This window comes from Plodia interpunctella, chromosome 1, assembly GCF_027563975.2.
Source record: "Plodia interpunctella isolate USDA-ARS_2022_Savannah chromosome 1, ilPloInte3.2, whole genome shotgun sequence".
Classification (NCBI taxonomy): domain Eukaryota; kingdom Metazoa; phylum Arthropoda; class Insecta; order Lepidoptera; family Pyralidae; genus Plodia; species Plodia interpunctella.
Genome location: NC_071294.1, coordinates 2,962,764 through 2,981,636, shown reverse-complemented (window position 1 = coordinate 2,981,636; position 18,873 = coordinate 2,962,764). Strand labels below are relative to the sequence as shown.

The following is an 18,873-nucleotide window of genomic DNA, read 5'->3' as shown; positions in this document are numbered from 1 at the left end:
TTTATCTGTCTATATCGTGCTTATCTTCATTATTTCTATGTTAGCTGTTTATAACATATAATACATAAATACAATAATAATAAAAATATATTACATTGATTAGACTCGCACTTGCTTTTCAAGTAAATTCGTATTGTTCAAAATAAATTTCATTCTAGACATTACATTTTATTGGCTCACATTTTAAATTTTGTAGGAACGTCTATGATGTTAATGCTTTACGATTACGTTTCAGTAATTTACCGATGCCATTATTGTATAATAATGAGCACAATCATACACTTTGCACATCTTTTATCACACATCCAAGATAATTTACATACATGTTTTTGATTTCTTATTTGTATTTCGCTTTAAATATTTTCTATCAGACCAATTACTGTCACAAGGAGTTTTAATATTAATTAATATTTTAGGTTCCACGCACGATGAAGGAATGGTAAGAAGTCCAAGTAGCATATCGATGCCAAGAAATCATAGCTCAGGCGATCTGATGAACGGAGATATAAACCACAAAAGTAATACAAACTTCATGAGGAAAATACCACCAGGTGCTGAAGCATCAAACATATTGGTTGGTGAAGTAGATTTCCTTGAAAAAACACTTTCAGCTTTCGTGAGATTGAAGGCTGGAACGATAATGGGAGATCTAACAGAAGTACCAGTGCCAACACGCTTTATGTTTGTTTTGCTCGGACCGCCTAATAGTAATTCTAGTTTTCATGAGATCGGAAGAGCGATGGCTACTCTTATGTCCGACGAAATATTCCATGAAGTAGCTTACCGCGCCAGAAAAAGAGATCATTTATTAGCAGGGATAGACGAATTTCTTGACGCCGTTACTGTTTTACCCCCTGGAGAATGGGATCCAGCCATCCGTATTGAACCACCAGCAGCAATCCCCTCACAAGATCCTCGGAAACGTCCTAATGATAACAATTCAAAAGAGGAGCCTGATGAGGAGGAAGAAGAACAAAAACAAAGAGAAGAATCGGGATTAGCTAGGTCTGGGAAACTGTTCGGAGGTCTAATAAATGACCTCAAAAGGAAGAAACCTTGGTACTGGTCTGACTTTAAAGACGCTTTAGCTATTCAATGCATTGCGTCTTGGATTTTCCTGTATTTTGCTTGTTTGTCGCCTATTATCACCTTTGGAGGATTATTGGGTGAAGCGACAGGAAAAAATATGGCCGCTATGGAATCTTTGATCTCAGGATTTGTGTGCGGCATGGGATACGGTTTCTTTTCAGGACAACCCTTAACAATTTTAGGTTCAACAGGGCCCGTGTTGGTTTTCGAAACAATTGTTTTTGAATTTTGTAAGCAAGCGGGCTGGGATTACATGTCATTTAGGTTTTGCATCGGGACATGGATTACAATTATTCTCATAATACTGGTGGCGATTGATGCAAGTGCATTTGTTTGCTACATAACGAGATTTACAGAGGAGAATTTTGCAACTTTGATAGCATTCATATTTATTTATAAGGTGAAGTATAATATTTGTACTCGTCCTAAATAATAATTTGAAGCAATGATAGCAACGATGTTTTTAAATTCCACAATTTCATTAAGTACTTATCTGTTTTTATTTATAGGCTGTAGAAAATGTAATTTCTATCGGGAAAAAGTATCCACTAAAGACACGCCCTGATGAGGTTCTCAATTATGAGTGCTACTGTTTGCCGACCAATTACTCCAGAGTGCCAGAGCACTTTAATTGGACTACAGTAGATAAAGCGTCCTGTCAGGTATTGAATTTCATCAAACTGTCATTAAACTACACATGTTCAACTCCATTGAACATTAAATTACCTATATTAAATGTTTTTTCCAGTTGTATAACGGAACTTTGGCGGGAGGAGGCTGTGACACGAAAGTTTACGTACCAGATGTTTATTTAATGTCAATTATACTATTTTTGGGTACATTTATTATTTCTGTTATCTTGAAAGACTTTAAAAACTCTCTCTTCTTTCCTTCTAAGGTAACATTTTTTCTAAGTTTCATTAAATTGTACAACAGAGAAAAAAAGCAAGGGTTATTATTAATATAAATGGTTTAATTTTTTAGATCCGGCAAGTCATCAGTGACTTTTCTGTTATCATAGCCATTTTATCAATGTCCTTCTTGGACTATAAAGTTGGCGTCAAAACACCTAAACTGGAAGTTCCGTCGGAGTTCAAACCAACGCTTCCTACTAGAAATTGGATAATTACACCATTCAATGGCAATCCTTTCTATTCTGCTTTAGTTGCAATACTACCGGCGCTTCTTGGAACTATACTCATATTCATGGATCAGCAGATAACGGCTGTGATTGTAAATAGAAAAGAGAACAAACTAAAAAAAGGATGTGGATACCACTTGGATCTTTTTGTATTGGCAATTTTAATACAGATTTGTTCTGTAATGGGACTACCGTGGTTTGTTGCTGCAACTGTCCTAAGCATCAATCATGTCAATTCTCTAAAAGTTGAATCAGAATGCGCAGCGCCTGGAGAAAAGCCACAATTCTTAGGGGTTCGAGAACAGAGAGTCACACATATTTTGATATTTTTAACCATAGGATGCTCTGTTGTTTTAACTCCTATACTGAGTCACATCCCAATGCCAGTGCTGTTTGGAGTATTTTTATACATGGGAGCAGCTTCCTTGAAAGGGCTTCAATTTTTCGATAGAATTTTAATAATGTTTATGCCACAAAAGTATCAGCCTGACCATATGTTTTTAAGACAGGTACAATTAAATTTACAATCACATTTGAAATGTAGTGTTAAGTTGTGGATACATTATCAATAATATTAATTTTTAGGTCCCAATTCGTCGCGTTCATATCTTCACTGCAATCCAGCTAACTTGTTTAGTCTGTCTTTGGGTCATAAAGTCTTTCTCGATGACGTCAATACTATTCCCACTGATGTTAGTCGTAATGATCGGGATAAGAAAATCACTAGATCTGTTTTTCACGCGAAGGGAGTTGAAAATTTTGGATGACGTGATGCCAGAGATGACAAAGAGAAACCAGGATGAATTGCGGGAACTTGGAGATGTTGAGGTGGGATGGCATGCAAAACTTTTAAGATTTTGCCGATGAATCCATCTGTTATCGCCATATTTCAGTTTCCTCGTCATCCCGCCATTAGTAGCATTATTTTTAGTTGATCGTTGTATTAGCTGTTCTTCAAATAAATACAATTTTAAGTTCACGCACCGCATTTTATTTTTTTCTACCGTCAGAATTATTTTCCTTATACCATACCTAGCGACTTTTCTGTGATGTCATATTTTCTCTGTTGCATCTACTTTTACGTAAGTATGGCAATCGTTTTGTTTATCATCGTCAGTTTGCTTTATCTTGCCTTTAATTCTAAGATTCTAAGATTTGACCATTGTAGGATGCAACCAAGACTAACCCACCAGCATATCAGGAGAATCTACAGATTCCGCTAATTAATGGGAATATAATGAATATCCCATTGGCATCGATAAATATATCAGAAGAAGTGAATAAGACAGGAATATGGAAACAAGTGAATAATAGCAACAAAAGCAAGAATAAAAATGACACGAAGGAACACAAACATAAATCGAGCAAGAAAAAGTAAGTATTTAGCAAATATTTTTAAATTTTCAAGAAAACTCCTTAACAATCCAAAAGAATGAAAATAACTATCGTAAATGTATTTTTAAGTAAAGAAACTTTACCTAACTTCATTAATAAATTTCTTTGAAATCTCGTGTCAGCTAATTCATCAAGTTGCTATATAAAATGCGTCAAAGAGAATACTATATTAAGTGCTCTTCAAGCGGACTTTTATACTAAATAGTTAGCTTGAAAAAAAAAATACCGCTTTAAACTTCGGATATAGGACAGAGCCAGCCCTCAAAGTCCTCCATATCCTTCATAGACATCAATTATTTATTTTTAAGTAATTACACACTTATCACGATTTAAGACGATTACTCCCAGCACACTAACGCGACCTCACTTTTTTTATTTCTACATATTTTATCAGATACTGCCACACTTGATAAAGAATCTTAGTAGAAAGTATAATCGTTTTCTATAATACTATGTGGTACAGTAGATTAAAAGAAATTTTGTATGTAATTCAGTATAACATTCAGTAAAGTCTAAAAACATTGGTAGCGTAAATATAACTCTATTATAGTATTTATAATTCCAGTAACAAGCACAAGAAACTAACAAAAACTACATTATCCGAGATCGAACGAAGACTATCGACCATGGACGAACTAGAAGAGGAGGATTCGTCAAAGGTGGTTAGAGACACCAAATTTTGAGTGGTGCACAGTAGCCCCGTGTCGTTTGACCACTGGACACGCATGGACGCATGGTACCTACCCTAACACCAAGCATGCATTTTAATTTAATACCGGCTACACACTACCACCGAATTCAGACAGAAGTCAACTGCGAATGAACGTTGCGTAATTTGTATGAGAGGTTTTATTTAACAGCAATGTATTCCGCATCCGCTAATGTTCAGCCAATTGTATCGCGATAATGTATAGCCGGTATAATACATTTTGACATCCACAGCGTGTCAGGTTTTAGCCTGTCTCAGCCACTCATACGTGCGCAAGAGATGAACTAGTGTTGTAGACTGCGCATCACGATCACGAAGCGGACGGTCACAACACTATATCAAACGAGGCATTACTCTCATACTTAGTGTAGTATACCATTAAAAAAATATTTTAAAAAAAGATAATGATAAATGGAATATCTATAGCACCGAATCCAATTCCAGTTATAAATACCAACTTGTGTTATAAATACCAACCTGACCTTTCGGGAAATCTCCAATGGTACCTATAGTTCCTACAAGGTAGTTTGCAGCTTTTGATGTGATTGGGCCCATTGGCTATATTCACTGTCATATGATTTTGTCCAGAATTTTTATCACACTGGAATCATTTTTTTTTAAATCTTCCATTTTCATCTCACTTCACATTATGTACAGTAACTTAAAATTGTGGTGTTGTTATAGTATTTTTCTTATCTATTCCAAGCGTGTTTTTTTTAACATTACATAATGGCTTATGTGTTGTATGGCAGCCAAAAATTACCCTTATTAGACACCTATATAAAGTATGGAAACCTTTTTTTTGGCACAATAAATTCCACTCATAGAATACCCATAATGATTGAAACCCTAATAATAAAAAGACAAGCACAGAATTACCGTGAAGAAAATTAAATACACTTGAAATTGCTACGAAAATATTTGAGAATGAACACAATTCTCATTATGAGTAGGTATGAGTGGGTTTTTAAACCATTAAATACTTAAATAGCTTTCGGTGTCATAATAAAAAAATACTTAATCAATATTTAAAACTTTAGCATGCTAATTATACCTATTTAATTTTTTACATGGTAACTATAATTAGTTGCTTTCTATTTAAGAATATATAGAATCTCATATAAGTACCTATTTATAAATTAATTAGCGCATTACCTACTACTGATAAATATTATAATCTATGCTATTACATATGAGTATGCTGTTATTATATTAGATATTTTTATTAGGTGAAATTATGTATACCTAGGGGTCTTATGTATACCTTGAAACATAATACACGTGCACGTCATTGCGTTCAGACGTTTTCTCTTTTTTTTTTACACGATGCGTACGCGATATTGGAAATAACATGTGGACGTTAGCAACGTGCTACGTATTTGTATGTTTCACGGGTTTTATTAGGTATAACTAAGTCGTTGTACGTAAACAATAAAATAAACATTAAGTAAAAGCCAATTCAACATTTTTTCAGAACGAACTCCTAAAGCGAAAGGAATCTTGGAGCAGCAGTAAAAGAAGTGAATCAAGAAAAAATAGTACTTCAGCAGAAACATCGGTCTAAACCTTTATTTTGTAAGTTCTATATTGTTTGTACTTATATACTTACTTCGTCTAACTTAGTACTAGTACTTGCTAACTTATACTTACTTAGATGTATGTATATGCAGAATACCAATTTTTTAATTTTTTTTTAAATGATCTTGATTTATAAAATTTTCATTGTCGTCGAAATTTTATGAAAAAATAAGTAAGGCATCCTTGTAATTTAAAAAAATATATATATTACATATTACCTGCACTTATTTAAATGAAAATCTGTGAACATCTTTATTACATCTAAATATCATTGTATATATTTGTTTAGCATATTGTATTTTATGTCGTGATTAGATAATCTTTGAAATTATTTGTTTGACATTACTTACATAGAGGAAGCACAACAGTTTTTTGTAGGAGTACTAAGGAATTTAAGTAAATGTATGTCTGGTACACATAAATATAAAGAAAAACACGTCGACTTCCCGAATCAGGCAATCTGTCAACTTGAAATATTGGCCACTTGTTGCGAGGGTAATATTTCATACACCGAGTAAATCTTGTACCGAACATATTATGCTATAAATTTATGATAGACTGGGCTTCAATCATAACTTGTACCTTTATATTAGACTATTTATACATATAAGTTCTTAGATATTAGAAAACTGTATAGTTATTATACTATTTATTGAAGAAGTGTTTTGGAATATCTATACCTAGTGTATGGCTTTTACACAAAGCAAAATACATAAAGCTCCTTTCTGAGCAGAAAACAATGAGATATTTTTTCAGGCAATAATTTGTTTCATTATGTCGTCCTATAATTATAGATACGAGATGTTTGTAAGGCTCAGCTGAAAAGGTAAACTGTCATACTAATATTATCGATTCGTTTGTATATATGTTTGTTACTCTTGCGCAAATATACAGGATGGTTTGTTATGAAATTTGGTAGGTGCACGGATAGAATATTGGTAACCTAGAAATTCCGAAATTCCAACGGAACCGAAGCCACGGGGCGCAGCTAGTAGAACTATATTTTGTATGATCATAACTAACATAATACAAAATCATCACATGCACATTACGGTAGGTAGGTATAGAGTACACACATACATGTACCTAACTTATAAATTTGTATGTAGAAGTAGTAAATAACCACAAGCAAATAGTAACGAAGTGCCAACAATACAACACCAGTAGATTAGTATAGAATTTTGAATAACATTTTGCTGACCCATTTTATAAAGTAGAATGTACAGGGTGTAATAAAATACCATCGTTTGTATATGTTACGGCTAAATGTCGATGTGCGGCTACACCTAGTTTTAGCCAGCTGGACCTAGGTGCGGTCTTTGATGGTTACACCCAGGTGCTTTATCTTCGGCTAAACTAGACCACTACACTTTAGCCCTTATCACAACGGCTAAGCCTAGATTTTTGTTCAAGTTAATATATCAACACTTCTAAATAGTGATCGCCACTTCAGCCGCGTCCTGCAACTCGAACAGAATCTACCCAAGGTACCGTATCTTACTATTTCGCATGTACCTATATAGGTAAGTATGTATTTTCTTACACTCTGTCTGTGTAGACATGCATCGTTTTTAAACTTAATAAGCAAATAATGTTAAAACAAGTCGATTTATTGGGATAACAATTATTTTATATTAGGTATTCATGTGCCATTCAATATGTATAATCAATCATATATATATTTTGTATATTATAAAACATTGATTAGTAGGAAAAAAGTACATTTGAAACAATTTTTTCATTGATAAAAAGGCATAAAATGTTAGACAGTTTACATAGTCCAAGGCTTGTAGTAACTTTAGCGAACTAAAACATCAGCAGCCTCGCTGGACTACAATATGATATCAGAAAGACCTTTTGTTGCGGGAGTTTTTTGACATAAACGTTATAAAAGTTTATTATAACTCTTAACTAATCTCATACATAAGTATACTTATGTAGGTCTAGATACTTGCATTCTATGTACTTACCTATAATCAATTAATTTTTAAAATATTAATAAAATCTGTCTACTTACTTTTCAGTCCGATGTCTTATTACTGTGAGTAGGTACTATACTTTTAACAGTATTGATATCTTATTGACATAAGAATTTTATGAGATATTAAGGATATTATGTAAATTTCTAATACCATTATATTAGATACATATATTTTATAAAAAATAATGTTTTGATTATTTGATTTAAATTAAGCTACTCTAGATTTACAAATAGTATATTTATTTTTTAGGTTTAATATAATAATTATACATATACGTGTTAATAAGAAATCAATTACTAATATTATTATTGTAACTGGGGGGTGTTTGTTATGCGGTTTGTAAGGTTTTTGAATAATATTTGTGGTTTGTGTTGAGAATAAATGGATTTTTATAAATGTAGTTAATGAGATTATTTATTTTTCCCATTTCGTATATGTAAAATCGTAGAATGTAAATATATATCTTTTATTTTGCCGGCTCCACATTACCGCGCACTTGCCAAATTTGGCAGATTCGGCATAAGTATACATTACTGGTTTAATATTAATCACGCACTATCGCCGAACTCTGACAGATGTCGACGCGAATGCATGAACATTGCGTAGTTTGAATGAATGCTTTTGTTTACCGCAATTAAATACCAGCAATGTATATGAATCCAACAAGTTCGGCGAACTGGTCGACAATAGTGTGGAGTCAGCATTAGATAAGAATATGTAATGACGTTAAAACACCAGATTGGAGAACAGATGAACAACCTACAGCAGTTTTTGTCTAAAGAATGTTTCCGCCCATAAAGTTCTATTAGATAAACGATATATGGCCTGTAACAAATGTTCCGTAATTAGGAAGCACTCACAAGATTAAACGAATTACTTCGACCCTATTTAGGACGATGAATAGAACACGACAGTGCTATGGGAGTGACACAACTTAATTGTCCAACAAACCCGACACGTCTCTTTACGCGATTGTAACTTCATATTTCTGACGTTTCACTAATGTAATGTTAGTGTATTATATGTGCGGGTGAAGATGCAGACAACAGAGAACTTCTCACCATCGAATCGATTCGAAATGAGACACAGCGAACCAATCACATTGCACCATTGTGACTCAACGACAACCACACTGCAATGTGATTGGTTCGCTGCGTCTCACTTCGAATCGATTCGATGGTGAGAAGTGAAATGCAAATCCGCACTAACCCCTCAGGTAGTAAATTATAAACGCTATCAGAACGTGCGCTAACTCCAAAAATCTAAATTTGTGCCTTGACTAAACTACTTGAAGTATTATATAATCTGTGACTCAAGCCAAAATGCTGATTCACGATGTTTTAAATTATGGTTATAATAAAAATAATGTAAAATCAAGTCTGGAAGTAAATAAAACACTTCAAATTTCATCGACATATATATTTAAGAAAAAACAATTATAATTACACTTAAATAAATAAAATAAATTTATTCTAAAAATAGAGGCGGTCAATTCTTCTTTTTCTTTTGGTCGGGTAATATTCCCATTTCTTGCTGGTAGTTCCTGATGAGCTGTTCTTGTACGTCTGGAAGGCATGGTGAGTAGCGACTGTATTCCATGCTAAATTCGCCTTTGCCTTGGGTCATTGACCTGCAATAAAATATTCTCGTGATGAATTATTAATAGCAACAATGTATTAATTCAATTTACCCTGCCTATTAAATTTCCACTTTGACTGACTCCGTATAAAACATTATTTATTTACCATCGATTTTATCAATTCAGCATACAAATAGCCATTGCTTAACTTTCGACATACCAAAAAAATAAAAATTAAGAAGCTCCCGGCTCCGAATTTGAAAATCACGCTTTAGTTTTACAGACTGTATGTATACAGATACAGATTTTACCTTTACCAGTTATGCCGCCCTAGTACTTCGCCAACACCTTTCGTTTTGTTTAAAATTCGTCACTTTTTCATATTAGGTTTGATACGGTAGGCTGGATAGGTTTAGCCCAAAATGCTCAGTCCTTCACATGCATAGGTAGATAATTTACACCAGTGTAACCAAACACATTATTCAGCGGTATTTCAGCATACAACATAGTACAGCCTTCAGCTCCTTCAGTACCAGTGACGATACCTCCGCGCTTTTTCAGCTGCCCTAGTACCGTCCCGTATTATTTCTAACATTAGGCCGTACACAAAAGATGATTATACTCTTTGCCGGCTATGCAGCCCTGGTACGTCGCCATTGAATACCTTTCAGTTTGTTTAGTAATCATCATATTAATTATTATTGATACCCTTGGTGTTGCATAGGCTGCGGTGACCGTTTTCCATCAGGTTGGCCGCATGCCTATTTGCCTACTTAGTAGTATAAAAAAAAGTATATTTAGCCCAAAATGTTCATGCTAATTTACATACCTAAGTTCACCAGCGTAACCAAACATATTATTGAGCGGTACTTCAGCATATAACGTAGTCCAGCCTTCAGCTCCTTCGGTACCGGTGACGATACCTCCGCGCTTGTTCAGCTGCCCTAGTACTGTGCCGTGGAACTCTTCAGGTAACGTGACTTCCACGTACATGATCGGTTCTAGGATTTGCCAGGCGCCCGTGTCGAAAACTGTAACGAAAATTATTTATATCAAAAAATTAATAAATAAATATTACGTAGATATTATAGAAGAGAATCTTCATTTCGACTTATTATTCATTCTTCTTGATACTATTATCAATTAATCCTAAAATGATTCGTCTCTACCAAATGCGCTGAACGACCTTTGACAAAAGAGTAAGAAAAAGAAAACACATAGCGTTGTCCTTGTCTTGCGTTTCTTTGATTATCATCATATCGAGTGTGTTATTGCTAAAACCGGTGTCAGATTTTATTCAAATCGCCTAAAGGCATCTGAAATTACTTTTTACCCCCACCCACCGCCATCTAGCGGCAGGTAGTCGCATACACACAAGTGAACTAAACGGTCCAGTGTGCAGGTTTCCTCTCGATGTTTTCTTTCACCGGAAGCAAGTGGTCGTCGATGAAAACTACTATACATGAGTTAGATTGCTCGAACAGCATTCGAACTTCAGACCTTTCGGTTCACAGGCGTCTAATCTAAACCATAACGAAATTTTCGAAACCGGTATTTTTACAAGCTTTTATTTATTTTCACCTGTTACGTTGTCTTGTCTGTAATCAAATCTTGCAAGTTAGATTTCTCCTACTTCCGGTTGTCCTGCAGAGTTGAAATTTCCTACGTCGCTTCAGTTTCCATGACAATCATTATGATAAGCATTACCTGATTGTGCACCCAGGATCGGCTCCAAACGAAAGAACTCCTCAAGGGTTTACAGCACGGACATGGATTTTTGTCAGGCGTTAAATGCCACAAGATCTCAAAAACTTATTTGTCTGGTGAACTTACCGTCTTTGACGGCCCCCTTCGCGGCCAAGAAGAAAGCCAACTCGCTCGAGTCCACGATGTGATGGGCGCCATCTTGCAGTCTAAACTTGACGCCGGAGATCTTGTGTCCGGAGAGATAGCCCTTCTGGCAGGTGTCAACGAAGCCCCTCTCGACCCCCGGCACGAATTGTTTCGGGACATTCGTACCCACTGTCTCGTCGACGAATTCTAAGCCTGTAAACAAATTTATTAACTGATGATGAGTTGATTGATGGTGACGTTGATTTTAACCGGCGCGCCGCTGACGTATAGACAAAATGGCGTAAGTACGTACTTTTAATTTTTCTGTGCAAACCCACTCTTTTTTCATCATTTCTTTGATCTGTACCCAATAGGTTTTAATTCGCTACTACTGATAAAAGAAAACGGTTTACTGGTGTTGAGATGCGGAGGCAGCGGCTCCATGACGCCCGAGACCCGCGCGTACTGGCCGGCGCCGCCCGACTGTTTCTTGTGGAGGTAGTCGAACGCGCACGGAGATATCATTGTCTCTCTGATAACAAAACAGATGAGCTGTCAACTCAACACTAGCTGTTGCCCGCGATTCCACAATCTATTAATCTCACACACACAAACGCTAATCTCCAGCTCTCCAACTATATTCTGTTAGTCGTGGGCATTGTATAACTAGCCCCCGCTGCAAAAAGCAGCTTGTGTTACTTTCCCGATATCTACATACCAATAATCACCTCAATTCACTCCGTTCAACACCCGTGGGAATTACGGGATAAAAAGTATCCTATGTGTTATTCCAGGTTATAATCTACCCGTGTACCAAATTTTATAAAAATCCGTCCAGTAGATTTCGCGCGAAAGAGTTTTCAATCAAAAATAGCTATGCTCTATACATTTTTTGTATTATTATTTTTTTTACCTGAAAGCGACCTTAGGTTTTCCCAATTCAACAGGACAGTTGTACTCCCGCTCCATTCTCTGGGCGTAGATTTCTAAATGCAGTTCCCCCATACCGGACACAATGGTTTCTTTATTGTCGCTATCGTAACGGAATTGGAATGTCGGATCTTCTTTGGTGAATCTGGAAATCGCATTAAAAAATTATATCGTTAACACTAAAAAAACAACATTTTTAAGACTTTGAAAGGATAAGTTAAATAAAAGTTTATTTGTTAGACACATTTTAAAACCACCAACTTTCGCTGCAACTTTTGAACGGCTGAACAGATTTTCATGAAACATGGCTAAGAACACTCGGGATAAAAATATCTATGACACAAAAAATACTAAACGAAAATCGGTTCATCTGTTTGGGAGCTACGATGCCACAGACAGATACACAGCTATAACACCCCTCGTTTTGCGTCGGGGGTTAAAAAAACATTATCCAGTAATTCAGAGCCTGTTTCACCGTTTGCTGTTAAAGTATCTATCTGGTGAAAGTATCTGAAAGTCTTCATGTAACACATGAAATGAATAAAAAATGTGTTTCACAAGTGTTGAGGGTTAACTGACTATGTTCAGACAAATTTATCTAGCAGTAATTAACTTATAGAAGACTATATATTTCCCGCATATATATGTTTTCCTCTATATATATGCAAAATTTCAAGAAGATAGGTTTTGTAGATAGAGCGTGAAGAGGTAACAAACAAACTTACGTATTTATAATAGTGGTTAGCATGTTTATTATTTATGGTTATAATATATTTTAATAACAAGAATGTCTTCTTCATAGTCGGCTTTCCTCATGGCTGAGGGTTGTGGTCGTACGGTAGGTACGTGGAATGAAACACACACAACAACTTTCTTGGTACTTATTAATGAAGTGGTTTGCCATTGTCTTCTCCATTTCACACACAAGTTATAATAATCCTTCCTCTCGACGTTTTCACAGGTGGTGGTCGATGAAAACTACTATAAATACATATGAAACTACTATACCTAAGTCAAATTGGTATACAAACTCATGTGGCACAAGTAGGATTCGAACCAGGGACCTTTCGATCCACAGGCGGGTGTTATAATCATTACACCACCACCGTTACAACAAGAATGATAAAAATAATACTCTGTTAAATTGAATCACTAACCTCGCAACAGCTTTAGAGAAATTATCTCTATCCTTATTATTCTTCGGCTTGATAGACATCGAGACGACGGGGTCTGGGACATGTATCGATTCCATTGACAAGTTGAGTTTATTATCGTTAACAAACGTGTCTCCGGACGCGCAGTCCACACCGAACAACGCGAAAATATCGCCGGCTAGCACTTCAGACACTTCCTCCATATTGTTTGAGTGCATTCGCACTAGACGGGAGATTTTTACCTGGAAATTTTACATTAATACGTCAACGGCCGGTCGTAAAATCACAGCCGAATGATAATAATTTTTTGTTATTTTTGAATTAGGTCTGTATTTATCATATCTGTATTTAGAAATTGTATTTTGTACAATAAAATTTAAATATTTAAATTATATTCGAAACAACATAAATGCTCCCATGGGCATTTCCGGATCAAAAGTACCCTATGTGTACCAAATGTCATAACAATCCGTTCAGTAAATTTTGCATCAACATACATACATCCTCACAAAATTTCGCGTTTATAATATTAGCAGGATGACTTATTAAATAATGAATTAAAAGCTCACCTTCCTACCAGTCCTGGCGTTGTAGATATTGTCTCCCCTCTTCAACACACCCTGGTAGCATCTCAGATAGGTCAATTGGCCGAACTTGCTTAGTTCCAACTTGAATGCCAACCCTACGAACGGTTTCCTTCCATCCCTCGCCGGATCCAACTGTATGTTTTGGGCGTCAGAATCCTCGTTTATGATTGCTGTGAATTGTATAATTAACACATTGAATTTTTACGAATTTCTCCCAAATGGAACTATGACATCTATCGCGCCACAAACAAAACACAATACACAAAATCCTTTATTGAAAAATAATGGAATATTAATTTCTACTCAATTAATTGTTACTCTAAATATTGCATTGCTTTTCACTCACTATCTCAAATCATGAGCAGTATTATTGTAGACAATTCATCAGGAATTTTTCTACACAATATCAGCGAACTCATCAACTTACATTACGTTACATTTTTGTATGGGGCTTTTATCGCCTCAAAAAAACCAGTAATGTACGTCGAAACCGCAAAGTCTATTCGAACTCGAACGAATACAAATTCGAACTTTGAAAGCGAACTATTCGCCGATCTTAACAGATAAGTACAGTCAATCACACAACAACTATAGGCATAAAGACCCACATGGATTTATATTACATGAGGTCGATTTTATGTAGTACCTACCTGTATTTTCGACTTCGCCTGGATGTGGAAGGTAGTCAAGAACAGCGTCTAATAGGGGCTGGACCCCCTTGTTCTTTAGAGCTGTACCTAAAAGCACTGGAGTAAAGGAACGGTTGAGTGTGGTACGCCGGATTGCTTGCTTTATGTCCGATACTGTTGGTGTTTTCTCTTCTAGGAACAGTTCACCTGAAAGTGATGGAAAGGGTCGTTAATGTGGCCGAGACTGGTGTGATCTTTTTCTTCTTAATGGGTCGAAATGCCAACGGAAATATGGAAGTTGCCAACAAGTCAAATCAGATACCGTTTTCCATGTTTCAAATGCAAAAAATTGTATGCGCCTTGTATGACAGTGAGGTCACTAATCTTGAAGTCAAAAAGCGTTTCAATTATACTTTAATGGGAACTAAAAAATACTAAATCTTACCATAATTAAATTGGACTATTGTCTGTCATTATATGAATGTATATTTATACTTTTTAATGTATACCCAGGCAAGCACAGGCAAGTAATCGAGGCCTAGGAAGATGACTATGAGTACTGTGTATTATTTAGAGCTGCATATAAAAATAATTTATTACAAGTTGCTAGGAAAGTGTTTAAGTATTAAGGGCAAGGGAAGAACAGGACAGAGTATGGTGTGCGTCCCACTTCACCTTCCAGATCCGGTGTTGGTATTGGCCGCAATAATAGATGTTGACCAAAGTGGTGATCATGAAGCTATAGGTAAGACTGAAAGGTACTGCTGAAAAGTATAACAATATATGTATTACATACATTTACATTGATTCAAAAAATTGAAGTTCTTGAGAGTTTTCGCTCCTGTCTTAACTATAGCTTCTTCATGTTGACCATACTAGATCTGTTTTTAGGACTATATATTTTAATAGACAAATCAATATTTATTTAACTAAACTTACCTAATGAAATATTATTATTATGATGATATTGAATGATATTATTATGTATCTCCTTTTATAAATTCACGGCACATAGTCCGGTCCTTTGAGAGGCTTGGATCAACACGTAGAGGCCCTTTGGAGAGTTTTGATGTTGTGTAGGTCTCCCGCCAAAACCCGCTCGCGGATATACCAATAAAATGATATGCCCATGAAGCAGGTCTCGGCGGGAGTGTGAACTATTGCAGAATAATGGATAGAAGTACTGGTCTATATAATGAAATTTGGATGGGCTGAGAATGGGCTATTGCAAAGAGTTCGGTCACCTGCCATAATCATGATAACTGACTATTCAGTGGCAGGTGGTGACTCGCCGCTCACTGGATGGGCCCCTCAAATCAGTCGCCGTGATTGGCGCCAAAGGGGCAACATTGGCGTGAGCGGCTAAGGGTGTAGAGAGGTGAGTCTGCGGGGCGCGAAATCGTGGTGATCCAGTCAGATTATTATTATTATGATGATATGGGATGGTATTGAAATATAGCAGAGTAATTAAAATGCAATGGATACCTTCCCACATAGGAATCTCGGTTAATGAAGCGGCAGATTCCGCAGCAAAAGCAGCTGTTGAGGGAGGGGAGGATATTCTGAGTTTGTCTTATGCCTCAGAGCTTGTGCCTATATTTAGGTCATACTACTTACATAAATGGACACAACACTTTGATTTCCACTCGGAAACAAAGGGTATATGGTATAAGACTATTCAAGGTTCTCCCAACCCTGTGCCTTGGTTCAACTGTGCTAGTCTCAGTATGGAGATTCTAGTATCTGCTTTTCGAGTGAGATCAGGTCATGTTCCAGTTAACTAGTTTTATTTTCTTATTAAGAAGCCCATTCGGATGCATGTAATATGTGCAATAAAACTGAAGATTTGCTTCATGTTTTGTTGGAATGTAATCAGTACTCAAGCTTACGAAATAAACTCCTGCATGATCTCTGTTTGGGCAATGGTGAGATTAACATTACGTTGAACAAACGTTGTCTCGGGAGGCCAGATGTATTTATACATTCTGGAGAGGGGTGATGACGCAAAGGCAGACCAAATAAAATGGAATTTCCCCATGAGGCTGGCATAGTCGCACCAAGCAACTGAAGCCTCGACAAAAAATAGATTAAAAAAAAATACCTTACCTAATGATTCATCAACATTAGACAAATGCTCAATCAATTCATGTCTTCTCTCTTGGACTTCTGCCCTTCTGTCTTTCGGTACTTCGTCCAAACGTACCTTCTCGCCATAATCACCTTCAAAGTACATAGCCTTCTCTTCCACAAGGTCCAAAATCCCTTGGCACTCTTTCTCTAGTCCCATTGGCAGATGAAGGAAGGCAGCATTGTGATTTAGCTTGGATCGCATTTGTTTTAAAACTCTGAAATAATAAAAATAATAATTTAATGACCACATATCAAGTTACCCCCTCTTTCTCTCTCTCTCAATTTCGCGTCTTCCAGGAAATAAAATACGGAACTATGACACCCCAAAGCCCAAGGTTCACGTAAAAAATTTACAATTAAATTATGAAGATTTAAGTATCATTTCACAACCGGCTGCCGGCCTCACATCAACTCCCGGAATGCAGTTGTTAAGGTTGTGTTGCCCTTAGTCTTATTTTTACCAATAAAGTGATTCCTGAGGAAGAATGAGGAGTATAATTTATCATGTTTTTACCCGAGCAAAGCCAGTGAGCCACTAGTTGTAAATAAAGCATAGATTTACCTAAGTGGATTAGCTCCCAATCTATCTAATTTATTAATAAATGCCAAACACGGAACATTGTATCTTTTCATTTGTCTATTCACAGTCAATGTCTGACTTTGGACACCACCCACAGCGCATAATACCAACACAGCGCCATCTAGGACCCTCAAAGCTCTCTCCACTTCAACGGTAAAGTCAACATGTCCGGGTGTATCTATGATATTGATGTTATGGTCTTTCCAGATTGTGTAAGTAGCTGCAGATTGGATTGTTATGCCTCTCTGTCTCTCAAGCTCCATTGAGTCCATTACTGCACCCACATTGTCTTTGCCTTTAACCTGAAATAATAAAAAATTAACCACTTTGCAAAAACATGCCTTGTAAACATTATATTCCCAAATTTGAAGCCTGAATCCTAGAAAAATAACTTCTCCTACATTGAGAATATCTATTTCTACATATTTGGAATTTTATTTACATATTATGACTAATATCTTCTAATTTAAAATGTCAGATGCGTCTTTTTTATATATACAAACCTCATGCATTTGGTCTATCCGACCAGTGTAGAATAATATCCTCTCTGTCAATGTAGTTTTGCCAGAATCAATATGGGCAGATATACCAATGTTCCTGATCTTTTCCAAAGGCTTGTGTTCTGCATATTTGACATGTGAGGAGTATGCCTGTAAATTAAATATTATTTTTGTATATTTTTACATTTACAGTACATTTAAAAGTTCCTATTAGTAAATTTTGGGAATTTTATGGCTGATTGAAATCTATAAATATGGTCCTATTTATTTATTTATTTTTACTGCTAAATTCAATCAATTTCTTCTTGAATTCGTATATGCTTGCTAAAAATGTAGTCTGTAACTATTTAAACAGAAATCTCTTGTTACAAGACCAAATGGAATGGAACAGATCTCTAAAGATTATTTTTTTGAATTGAAGATCAGATTTATCTAAAGGCGCAAGGACAAAATCTAATAATTTTCATTACTTTTTTAAAATTGCAACTTACGATTAGTAAGTAAATATCAAGCTCGAAAAATGAGGTTACGTAAAATCTAAAGGAAAACTAAGAATAATCTGAAATACAGAAATAATAGTTACCTTTACTTGTAGTACGTTTGTTTTGCCAACATATTTGAAGGCATTCACTACCCGCATTAAATCTATTATCGTCATTATTATCGTTAGTTTATTTTAAAGTGAACATGCAAGAATATCACAGAATTAAATTTCCATCGCTCTGATTGATTGAATTAAAATTTAGAGGTTATGAAATAAACGAACCAGCGTACTCTCCCGCGTTGACTGCCATGACATTGACACCAGCTTGACATTTGTGTCTTATGTTGGTTGGCACAATTGCCTCTTGAAGTTGTTAGCTGGTCAATCACATTGTTAAAAATCTAAACTGACGAGAGAAAGCAAATTTCTCGTATATAATCGCACGTAAGGTTATTTATTTTATTTATAACGAAGATGCTCGTAGAAAATCTCACCACCTCAAAAACTTAGAAACTACTGGCATTTAGGATCGTCCACTGCTGAGAAGAAGTGCCGAAAGAAAGTAATTTAAAC

General features: G+C 35.8%; 2 protein-coding genes across 15 annotated transcripts in view; one reads left to right on the top strand and one right to left on the bottom strand.

Moving 5' to 3' along the window:
• Ndae1 (Na[+]-driven anion exchanger 1) overlaps window positions 1-8,183 on the top strand; it is a 33,422-nt gene extending 25,239 nt beyond the window's left edge. For 4 of the 14 annotated variants that reach the window (XM_053745085.2, XM_053745031.2, XM_053745075.2 and 1 more), the window contains 8 exons: window positions 417-1,489; window positions 1,599-1,751; window positions 1,838-1,987; window positions 2,074-2,739; window positions 2,816-3,058; window positions 3,399-3,604; window positions 4,176-4,287; window positions 5,809-8,182. In XM_053745085.2, coding sequence (XP_053601060.1) covers window positions 417-1,489; window positions 1,599-1,751; window positions 1,838-1,987; window positions 2,074-2,739; window positions 2,816-3,058; window positions 3,399-3,604; window positions 4,176-4,287; window positions 5,809-5,898 — 2,693 coding nt within the window. In that variant the 3' untranslated portion in view covers window positions 5,899-8,182. Of the gene's footprint in view, window positions 1-416; window positions 1,490-1,598; window positions 1,752-1,837; window positions 1,988-2,073; window positions 2,740-2,815; window positions 3,350-3,398; window positions 3,605-4,175; window positions 4,362-5,808 lie in introns of those variants that run through there. The other 10 variants (XM_053745067.2, XM_053744993.2, XR_008404702.2 and 7 more) reach the window with 9 other exon arrangements.
• Window positions 8,184-9,298: 1,115 nt separating this feature from the next.
• Window positions 9,299-18,622, bottom strand: mEFG1 (mitochondrial translation elongation factor G 1). Its single transcript, XM_053745114.2, has 12 exons — window positions 18,400-18,622; window positions 17,820-17,966; window positions 17,299-17,618; window positions 16,713-16,951; window positions 14,628-14,813; window positions 13,960-14,147; window positions 13,394-13,632; window positions 12,220-12,381; window positions 11,720-11,838; window positions 11,307-11,519; window positions 10,303-10,504; window positions 9,299-9,524 (listed from the first exon to the last, which is right to left on the bottom strand). Exons 1-12 carry the CDS (start codon window positions 18,472-18,474, stop codon window positions 9,383-9,385), a joined length of 2,232 nt encoding a protein of 743 aa, XP_053601089.1. The 5' UTR covers window positions 18,475-18,622; the 3' UTR covers window positions 9,299-9,382.
• Window positions 18,623-18,873: the final 251 nt, after the last annotated feature.